The sequence below is a fragment of the Apium graveolens genome, chromosome 2 (genome assembly GCF_009905375.1).
Source record: "Apium graveolens cultivar Ventura chromosome 2, ASM990537v1, whole genome shotgun sequence".
Taxonomy (NCBI): Eukaryota; Viridiplantae; Streptophyta; class Magnoliopsida; order Apiales; family Apiaceae; genus Apium; species Apium graveolens.
In genome coordinates this window covers 305,695,039-305,706,868 of record NC_133648.1, presented here as the reverse complement: position 1 = coordinate 305,706,868, position 11,830 = coordinate 305,695,039, and the positions used below count along the sequence as shown (strand labels likewise).

Genomic DNA, 11,830 nt, shown 5'->3' with positions numbered 1-11,830 from the left:
GTGACATAAGCATGACAAATGGAGGGATTGGTTGGTTGATTTTAAGCCATTCATTTTTTACCATGGTAAAAGGATAATTAACAAAACAAAACAAAGCAACCAAGCCAAAACAAATCAAAAACACAAAATACAAGTTGACTTTCATTTCCTTCAAAAAGCTCTCGGCCAAAACCAGAGCAGCAACTTCAAACTACCATATCTCCTTCAATACTCACTCAAATAGTATGTTCGATAGCTCTTTGGAAAGGTATTGAGATGACCTACAACTATTATTCACAAGTCTCGTCCAAATAAGCATGGTAAGACCCTCGTTTTGACAGTTCTTTCAATCTGACTTTTAGAAACTTCAAAACCTAACTTTGTGTTCTTGATTTCTTTGGAAAGATCAAGCTTGTAGAAGGCTCCCTAAGACTTCCTAGCTACTCTAATCACTCCAAGGAAGGTATAACACCTCCAAACCCTAACTTTAATTTGATTATTAAGATGGTTTTGATGGTTATAGTAAATGAGAAGCATGATGCTTGTGTGTTTAGAGTTTGGATTGGATTTGTAGTGATTTGGATGTTGAAATCTTGTTTATAGTTAATGAAACTTAAGTATAGCTAGTAGTTCATGTGTGGGGTTGTATAAATTGGAAAATCTTGAGGTTTGGGGACTGATGTAGTAAGGTTTGGATGAGGGTTGGTTGTATTGTTGATTGTGAGTTGAATGGTGGTTGTTTGGAGTGGTTTAAAACTTGGTAATCGCGTAAACATAGCCGTCGTAATGCCCAATTTCATACAACTGCTTGTTCTTAGTGTTCGGGACAGAGAGCTAACAATTGAATCTGTGAATTTTCCATGTTTAGTTAGATTATGTCGTAAGCTTCGTTTTGATATGTGGTTCGCTTGAATCCGATGTACGGTTTAGGAGAAACGACCGTTTTAAGTAACGGCGTTTCGCGAACGAACCATTACCCCTTGCCTTACTTTGAAACATTGATTAAGGACCTTAAGTGACTAATTGGGGTATGCAACAATTATGTAAAGTGGATTAGGCAGTTGGTAGAGTACTCGCGAAATAATCGCCTTAAAACTCTTAATGGTTAATTTATTAAAAATGGTGGAGCCGAGGGTACTCGAGCGACTTATGTAAATCGCTAAGCGCAAAATCGAACGTTAGGGTCTAAGTGGTTAAAAAACTAGTTTCTTAAGCAACTGTGGTCTAATTCCAGATTATGTTATTGTTCATAGGTTACCGGACCCAGTCTAAGCTTAAGTCTATTCCGGGAACACTCAGGCAAGTTTTCTACCCGTTCAATTGTTGTTGTGATGTATATATGTATATGCATTATCTTGTGATAAGTGCATGATTTTTATTAGCAAATCTTGCGATAAATTGGAGCATGTGATATGGTATATATGCATGTCTATTTCGTAATCTTGATATCTAATTGTTGATTCAATTGCTTATAAGTTTCATAATACCTATGCTAGAGATAAGCCGTAGTTGCGTATACCCTTAGTATAGGGGACCCAAAGGTGAACATTTTTCTAAACCGGGATTCGATGTTCCCGAGTATAATATATATATATATATATTGATATAGTTTTCAAATCTATTAATCGAATAAGGTTTATTCGATAACTTTGTTTTATTTAATGAATATTATTCTGAATATTCATTCGAGGACTTATGATTCCGCTTACTTTATTTAATGAATATTATTTTGAATATTCATTTGAGGACTTATGACTCCGCTTATTTATTAAATAATATTCTTTATTTTATTAAAGAATAATGTTTCGATAACCAAACTTATTTTCGATTATTCAAATAAAGATCGTACTTTCGTATAAGTATATCTTTGGTTATTTATTATTCATTTCAAGTATAAGTTTTAAAACTTTTACTTCAATTATTTTTATAAGGATTATCCTTATGGGAATATTATTTAAATAATAATATTCAGATATTTTCTAATATATCGGGACTGATTTATTTCTTTAAATCAGCATTACTCCAAACATTCTTAAAAATGTTTTCGAGTCTTCAAAATGATTCTAAAAGTTAGAGCGGATCCCAAAACTCGTTTTCAAATTTAAGATCTTCCTTTCGAAGGGGACTTGAATACTCGCTCAAAAATCTAAGGGATCCGGCTCTGTGGTGTATTTTATATTCGCAACGTGGTTGCTGTTTTGAGAAAACAATTTGATTACTTGCCCAATATTCGGGAAGTAAGTCCATCTAATTGAGTCGGCATAAGCGACAGGCCGGGGTATGGTCTATGAAGGTGTAAGAGGCTGGGTGACAGTCCATCCACGCGTGAGTGGCCGGGTAACGGTCTAGCGTGAGGTCCTAATGCGGCCAGGGTGATGACCGGCGAGGAATTCATCCATCTACAGTAGAAATGGTTACTTATTGGTATCTTTGTCTGATCAGCAAGATATCGGGTTTATGCCAAAATTCTTTTCTTTCCAAATTCATTGGATATTATAACTCTGTTTATACTTTTCATAACAGAGGTTTCCAAGGAAAGTATGAGATATATATAGGTGTATATATATATATCGGGACTTAATGAAGTATCTCGTAACTTCATTTCTTTTGAATGATATTTCAAATATTGAATCTATTCAAATCTTATCTTGTAGTCTCATCTATGTGATGAACTTTTGAAACTGATTATACCTTGAATGGTGGTAGTTCAAGTAGTATTCAGAAAAGATATAAGTATATTGGAGTATCTTGTAACTTCATCTTTTCAACTTATATCTGGTTAATGATTATCTTATGCATGACAAAGATTTTCAGAAAAACGTTGAGACGAGGTTTGATATATGAGATCACCTTGCAACGATATTTTTATACAGTTATAAACTGGAACTCTGTGTATATTATACATGGCAGAGGATTTCAAAGATTTTGAAAAGTATATATGTATATACTGAATATTTTGCGACTTGGTCGCGTTAAGATATCAACTTGGTTCATTTCTTCTTAACCAAGACATTCTTGAGTACTATGAAAATGCTCATACATTGTAAATTATTATACATATTATTTCGGTGGGCTTGTTGCTCACCCTTGCTTTCTTCTTTCATCACACAACATCAGATAGACAAGATGAACAGGATCAAGCTCCCAATTCGCGAGTAGATAGGAAACATTCCGCAGTTTCCTGTAGGCGTTGATGCCGTTGTAGCTGAGGTAGGATCTACCAATAGGCTAGGCTTTCAACTTTTGATGTACCAGACTTATGTATATTATGAATTGTAATAATGGCAAAGAAATGTAAATTTATTCAGAACCCTTTTGAGGTGTAATGGCTTTTAATTGTGGAATAAAATGACTTGTGTTATTTTTGGTATTCATCTCTGAGACTATAACTTGTGGTGTGTGTGTGTATATTGTGGGGTCACAGTACGCAGTAGTTGGCTGACTGTTAAGATTAAGTATTGACAAGGGAAATGGAACTCGTGACAACCCGGATCCCCGACCCCGGATTTGGGGGTGTTACACCATTCATGATTCATGAAGAACACTCATGATCCTGATGTACATACAGGACATGAAGCAGATAATATTGCAGAAGAGTTTTAATGAAAGCAACGATAACAGGCTAATACCATTATTAACCATACGTCTTTATTAGGAGACATGAAGCTCTAAGGTTCATTTAGTCCTTTCGTAACATGATCCTGGCTTATCTCAAGATAGGACCTTCTAAGATAGGTAGCCCGCTCACAGCGCTACAAGAATAAAATCTTTACCAAACTATTATTAGGTTGAGTATCGCACCATCATCAGAAGGAATGTCAATCTTTCACACCATAATATAACCTTTACGACTTTAACCATCATCACTGTATTCCTCTGGCACGAGCGCCTATAATTGCTCTCCTACACTTAGAGTGTCAGCCACCTCATTCACCTTTCCTGATAGTAATAGTTCCTTATAATCAATGTCTTTTGAACCACCTTCAACTAAATTTTCTACCTCATTTCTAATTACTACTTATGTGAAAATGCTCTTCCTTACGCTTTGATGAGAAAAAAAAATATCACCATTTTTCCAAAAGTTATTGCCTCGTTCTTTAGAGGTTAACATTGTCATGACTGACTCTCGATCATACTTAGGACGTATTTTATCTTAGGTCCTAATTGCCTTAAACAATTTTGACCTTTATTGGTTCGATCCATACTTTCTCATGGTTTAACACGTCCCCCACTTGGCATTATTTTTATTATGTCATATTTCCTTTACCAAAGTTTCTATTTGTAAAAATTTAAATATCACCACTCTTTTTGTAACTTCTCCAAGGTTATTCTTAAAGCATTCCTCCTGTACTCCCTAGATATAGGGCAAATCAAGATACCATTTACTAATACTAGAACCATTGTCTATATAGTTCTGGAAAACTTTCTCCACTAATATTTAAAGATTGTTGTTACTTTAATCCTTTCCAATTCAAAATGTCAAAACTCATACTGTCCCTATTAAGGGTGAAATGCCAACCTTTATGCATTCCCCTAGGATTCATCTTAAGTTACTGAGGTTTTATCCTTAATTCCACCTTAGAAAGGTAAATGCATCCTTCCATGGATAAATCAAGTCATATATCCTTGATAGATTATCTTATTTAATCATTCCCATCTCGATAGTCTATACCAAATTTCACAATAGCATCCTTATTCAAAATGAGGTCAATCAATATGGCCTCCAAAAGATAACAACGGTTATCCGCTTTTCTTGCCTGATTTAGTAATGATAACAGGGATGTTCTAGAAGATATTGGCCGTGTTCAACATGAACTTTTTAGTTCTAGCTAATCATTTACCTCTTTATTTATCTCAACAGTCATCTTACTGTTGGGATATCTTTTATACCCGGCGTCCCCCATTTTGGGTATCAATTCACATGCGTTACTTACACTTCACATTCTTGAAGGTCACTTCCTTCATCCAATTTCTTAATTTCTTACTTTCTTGTCTCCCCAGTCTATCCGCGTCTCATTATTTATCCTTCGAACTATCTCAAGGTTTCCTCGAATCCTCCCAACTTAAAGGGGATAAAATATATGTATCTCTTATGCCTTCAACCGTCAACTTTAACTCATGGTGAATCACCCTCATCCTGACGATCATATACTTTTCTATTTCTATTACTATGACTCTTTAGGGTTTCCTCATACCCAACTCCCTTATCATTCCTCAAACTCTATTGCCTTTATATTCCTTTTCACTTCAGTTTCTTTTTATTTTTCTTTCTCTTACAATCATTTCATGAACCCACTAATCATTGACTTCAAACATCACGTCGTTCTGGGATTCTTGTCCTCCAAAGGAATCTTGACAACTTTTACAACTTAGATTCATAATTCATCATATTCGTCTGCCTTTGTTCTGGCTCTAAAGCTTTTACACTATCTCTATAACCTTGGGAAGTACTTTCCCGAAAACAATTGACTGAACTTTAATCGGTTTATTATAACCTCTGGCCCCGTGTCTTTCTTGGCCTTTCACCAGCGGGTGGCCTCTCTCTTAGGAGAGTAAGTGATAAAAATAGTCTTTTGTGATTCGTTAATCATTTAGAATCTCAAATGATTCCTATATTTCCTTTAGCCAGACTCTTGCCTCGACTGGGTCAGCTTGTTTCTAGGAACTCTGAGAGCTTAGCGACTTAAAGGTCCTGAAAAAATTTCTCACCGCATTATTTTCTCAGGGTGGTGGTTTGGGATAATAGTCTAAGTTCTGTTTAGAAAGATCCATAAATTGTCGTATAGGAGTACCGTCTCGGGTCTCCTTTCCTTACTCGACTTCTGTTTCTTTAGTCTGAACGTTCCCTCCTCCTCTCCATAATCGGGGTCATCCTACATGTTTTAAATCCTCATTTTCCACTTTATTATATTATGAGTTCCTTCTATCTTGATGGCGACCTCCCTGACTATCACGTTCAAGGTTTGCTCTAAATCTTATTCCTCAAACTAGGGCTTTCATCTAAGATCTCATCTTTAAGCTCTTGAACATTTGAAACCCAAATTCTGTAGGAACACCTCATTATTCCCTTATCATCTTTCTCGGTATTAATCTCTTCTCCAGTCATTGGCTCTCTGCCTTCATTTATCAATTTGTCTTGGCACAATATGATCTTTTTCAATAATTCGGGCTGTATTACAATCTCAAACAGCTTTTCGGTACCGACTCCGGTTACCTTCACTTCTATTTCCATTTTCTCGTAATCTCTTACCAATTCTTCTGAAGACATTATCATCTTGAGTCTCTCCTTTCTACTAAGGGCGTCAACCACCACATTAGCTTTCCCTGGATGATAAAGAACCTCATAATCGTAATCCTTGATTAGCTCTAACCATCTCCTCCGGTGCATGTTGAGCTCTTTTTGTGTGTAAATATACTTGAGCTCTTGGGGTTTGCGTAAACCTCGCACTTCTCTCCATAAAAGTAGTGCCTCCAATATTTAGGGAAAAATTATTGCCGTGAGCCCAAGATCATGGGTGGGATATCGAATTTCATATTCCCTTAATTGTCTTGACGTGTACGCGATTACCTTACCGTGCTGCATAAGCACGCACCCTAAGCCCTTGTGTGAAGCGTCACTAAAATTCACAAAATCTCCTTTTCCATCCGGTAACGCCAACATAGGGTCCGTCACCAACCTTTGATTCAGTTCTTAAAAGCTGTTCTCGCATTTCTCTGTCCATTCGAATTTCTCAGTCTTACGAGTAAGCCGCGTTAAAGGGGCTACTATCTTTACAAACTTGAATGAACCTACGGTAGTTATTGGCCAATCCTACCTCTGGTAGTCATCCTGACCAAGGTCATCCATTCCTCATCGGTCCTTTCTTCGTCCTTGTCAGGATCCTCCACAAATTCCTCTTCAGCAACAATCCCTTCTGGGATAACATCCTCAACCTCTACATCCTTAATATGAACATCATTTGGTCCCTCATTAGGGTGCTCCATTGGATCCACAATCTGATCCCCAATATGTAGTAAAACATCATCATATTATTGCTCTTGAACTTCAGGGTTCGGAGTCCCACAAACATATACGATAACGAACTACGCTTCTATCACGATATTTATAAGGGTTCCCATAAGGGTTTTAACTGTCAGTACTACGTTAGGTAGTCTGACTATAAACTTGGCAAGAGTTCTTATTATCTTAGTGAACTTCTTATCTTAACGTCGCATCATCTCTGAGGTTTATAACGCTTAGCTCTGATACCATTTCTGTAAAAACCACAAATCCGGGGTCGGGGATTCGGCTTGTCACGAGTTCCATTTCCCTTAATAACACTTAATCTTAAAAAACAACTAACTAATGCGTACTGTGACCCCACAATATACACACACACCACAAGTTATAGTCTCAGAGATGAATACCAAAAATAACACAAGTCATTTTATTCCATAATTATAAGTCTTTACAGCTCAAAAGGGGTTTCTAAATAAATTTATATATTCTTTGCCATTATAAAAATTCATATATATACATAAGTCTGGTACATCACCAGTTGAAAACCTAGCCTATTGGTAGTTCCTACCTCAGCTACAGCGGCATCAACGCCTATAGGAAACTGCGGAACGTTTCCTATCCGCTCGCAAATTGGGAGCTTGGTCCTGTTCATCTTGTCTAGCTGTTGTTGTGTGATGAAGAAAGGAAGCAAGGGTGAGCAAAACAGCTCACCAAAATAACATGTATAGTAATTAACAATATCTGAGCCTTCTCATAATACTAATGAAAGTCTTGGTCAAGAAGGAATTAACCAAGTTTGATATCTTAATGCGACGAAGTCACAAAATATTAAGTATATATATACTTATATACTTTTAAAAATCCTTGAAATCCTATGACATGTATAATATACACAGAGTTCCACTTTATAACTGTATAAAAATATCGTTGCAAGGTGATCTCATATATCTAACCTTGTCTCAACGTTTTTCTGAAAATCTTTGTAATGCATAAGATAATCATTAACCAGATATAAGTTGAAAAGATGAAGTTAGAAGATACTCCAATATACTTATATCTTTTCCGAATACTACTTGAACTACCACCGTTCAAGGTATAATCAGTTTCAAAAATTCATCACATAGATGAGACTACAAGATAAGACTTGAATAGATTCAATCTTTGAAATATCATTATAAAGAATGAAGTTACGAGATACTTCGTTAAGTCCCGATATATATATACACCTATATATATATATTTCATACACTCCTTGAAAACCTCTGTTATGAAAATTATAAACAGAGTTGCAATATCCAATGAATTTGGAAAGGAGAAAACCTTGGCATAAACTTGATATCTTGCTGATTAGGCAAAGATACCAATTAAGTCACCTTTTCTACTAGTAGATGGATGAATCCCCCACTGGTCATCACCCAGACCGCATTAGGACCTTATGCTGGACTACCATTTAGCCACTTACGCATTGATGGACTCCCACTGAGCCACTTACACTTTCATGGATGCCTACTGAGCCCATGTTGCTTATGCCGACTCAACTAGATGGACTTACTTCCCGAACGTTGGGCAAGTAATCAAAATGTTTTCTCAAAACAACATCCTTGTTGCGAATATAAAATACACCACAGAGCCGGGTCCCTCAGGTTTTGAGCGAGTATTTAAATCCTCTTCGAAAGGAAGATCTTAATTCTGAAAATGAGTTTTGGGATCCGCTCTAACTTTTAAAATCATTTTGAAGACTTGAAAATATTTTTAAGAATGTTTAGAGTAATGCTGATTTAATAAAATAAATCAGTCCCAATATGTTGGGGAATATCTGAATATTAAGAATGAAAAGGTGGAGGCAAAAATATGACGGTAGCGGCCAAAACGCTAAGAAGGCTCAAGTTTCGCTGGTTCGCCTTACCTTTGACGATGAAAAAGAAGACCTGGAAGACGATCAAAAGAAACCGACATTTTCGGATGTTGAAACTGATCAGGAAAATCCCGATTGGGATACCGATGAAGAGGACTATCACGAGTCGAAGGGCTCCCCCACGCGTAACATCAGCGTGTTTGACAAAATGTGGGAGAATTTGAGTAACAAGGACCTGCGTCATAAGTTGATTGAGACGCGAGATAAGGCTGAGTGGCGAAAGCAGACAGAGAAATCAACCTCAAGGGGGTCTCAGAGGGAAAAAACAGTCTCCCGGGATTCTCAGAGGGAGAAATTAGGTTCTCGGTCTAAAACCCAGGATCGAGGATCCCGTTCGGCAAAGACCCCGACTGTGGAAGAGGAAGAGCACAGTGCTATCTCTCATCATAATTTTATGATGCCCTCCAGTGGGGACTCCATTGAAAAATCAGACGCCGAGGGAAGTTTCTTTTCAGATGAAGAAGACAAGTAATATAAAGTGAAAGACTTGAGGGTGGCCTTGAAGAGGCTAAAGGCCGAAAAGCATGCACGCTCTGATTGGGCTGTCACATCCCCCTTTACCAGGAAGGTGAGAGATTCCCCCCTTTCATGTTCGTAGGGGGGTGGGTAGGGGACTTAAAGTTCAGTGGGGTCACAGACCCCGTGGAGTATTTGAGCCATTTTAACATGGAGATGGAGGTATTCTAAAATAATGACTTGACTAAATGTCGTATGTCGGCTGCTACACTAATGGACAATGCCCCCCAATCTAATTCGATCAGATCCTAGAGGCAAATGAGCGAAATGTTTCTATCCCAATTTCGAGCTTCGGTGGCATACGCTCCATCTGCTAATACGCTGGCTAATATCAAGCAGAAAGATAATGAGACTTTGAACGAGTACCTGAAGTGTTTTAATGACGAAGTACCCAAAGTAAGGAAAGCCTCAGAAGAAACTTATAAGAATTTTCTGATAGCCGGGGTTAAGCCAGGAACGGATTTCTGGAAAGAGCTCCAGCGACGCGAGCTAAGGACTTTAGCAGCCTTCTATGCTAAGGCAGAGCCCCATAAGGTGGTGGAAGAATTATTGGCTAAACTCAAAAGGGATAATAACCCAGGAGGCTCAAGAAATTGGGGCAAAAATAAGAGGAATCGGTCTTATAGCCCTAAAGGAAGGGGGTGTGCTCGTAGGACCTCGTATAGGACGACCCTATATAGTGGAAACCAAGCGAATGGGTCAGAGAAGAATGATAAAAAGGCCCCAATTACGGTGAATACTGCTGACTCTCAAAGGAGTGTGGATTATAAGTACCCCTCCAAAAGAGAGGCGGCTAGGTATACGGAGTATACCCCATTAACTGCTTCAATAGGGCATATCCTTGAAGTTGGGGACAAAAATGTTAATTTTTATAAACCAGCACGAAATGGGCCACCCGGAAGAAAGGATATGGCTCGAAATTGTGCTTTCCATGATGCTAATGGACACGAGATGGCCGAATGTCGTCACTTGAAAGACCACATAAAGGATCTAATCAGAAAGCGATTTCTGACAGAATTTGTAGCTAAAGAGGCCAAAAGATATAAGGATGATAAAGCGTGTAAAGAAGGGGAAAAAGGAAATCCCGATAGACCCGCAAGGGTCAAAAGCATCCATACTATCATAGAAGGTCTTAATATTGGAGGCTCAAGCCGAAACGCTATGAAAAATTATGCTCATGAGGCTAGGGGACCAATCCTCACTAATGTCTACAACCTGTCAGAGAGGCCCCCTAAGTACTTTAAGGGGGAATCAGCCGATATAACCTTCATAGAGGCAGACACTCGACACGTGCATCACCCTCATAATGATGCCTTAGTCGTGAATGCTATAATTGGAGGGACTAACGTATACAGAATGTTGGTGGATAATGGGAGTTCCGTTAAAATCTTGACCTATAGCACCTACCATAAAATGGGGCTATTAGATAAAGAGTTATTACCCTGCTACAATAACGTGTACGGATTTACTGGAAACCCTGTCTTGGTGGTGGGGAAAATTAAATTTCCAGTTACTCTAGGGGAAGAGCCTTTGACAGCCACGTGAATCACCGAGTTCATGGTGGTAAATGAAGATATCTCCTATAATGGAATTATCGGCAGGCCCCTACTGAGGGAAATGAGAATTATTACTTCTATTCACCACTTCTCTATAAAATTCCCTACCCTTAATGGAATTGGATGGGTAAAGGGCTGCCATGTGGACTCTAGGGAGTGTTACAGCAGTGCTCTGCATACAGCAATGCGAGCTAGTAGGCATCTGTTTGATGGGGTTTCAAGTGAAGAGTGTTACTGATACTTGGAGCCGGCCAAAGGAAAAAATGAAGATACCCCTCAAGAGTGGAGAATAAAGTCAAGAAGGGAATCTTGCAATGCAATTATGATTATGCAACACCCTGGTGAGGAGCCGTACACAGCTGTTGCATCTTTTCAGGGGTAGATACCTGGAAAGAAGTATTATTATTGGAGGCCTCGAATATTGCGAAAATCACGGAAGTTGTAGAACCCCCGGTGGAGGGAGTAGTTGAAGAGGTCAATGACAACGATTTTGAAGGCCTTGATGCTATCGATGGTTTACTCGGAAAAGAGGAAATTAAAGAAACTCAACCTGGGGTTGAAATTATTAGTGTTTGTGCTATAGAGACAACACTATTATATTTATATTATGAAACATTTGGATTATTAATTATGATTCTATGGATTATTCTTTAGTAATTTATTATATCTTAGTTTTATGTGATAAAATGTTAGATTAATAAATATCCTTGGAATATGATATGTAAATCTGTATCTTTAAGTACGTGACTTAGAAATGAGATTATGAGAATAGTATTGATATTCCTAAAGGTCCCTAGTCAAGTATTATTATTAAGGGATGATAATAAATACGTTGAGACTAGTGTGTTTGTCGACTGATGATCA

The 11,830-nt window shown here is 37.9% G+C and overlaps 1 protein-coding gene across 1 annotated transcript; it reads left to right on the top strand.

Annotated features, from left to right (window-relative positions):
• The first annotated feature begins 9,677 nt into the window (after nucleotides 1–9,677).
• LOC141702719 (uncharacterized) lies at nucleotides 9,678–10,955 on the top strand. Its single transcript, XM_074506348.1, has one exon. It carries the CDS (start codon nucleotides 9,678–9,680, stop codon nucleotides 10,953–10,955), a length of 1,278 nt encoding a protein of 425 aa, XP_074362449.1.
• Nucleotides 10,956–11,830: the final 875 nt, after the last annotated feature.

Excerpts from the sequence above, each read along its gene's own strand:
- LOC141702719 (XM_074506348.1), top strand. The coding sequence starts at position 9,678 with ATGTTTCTATCCCAATTTCGAGCTTCGGTGGCATACGCTCCATCTGCT.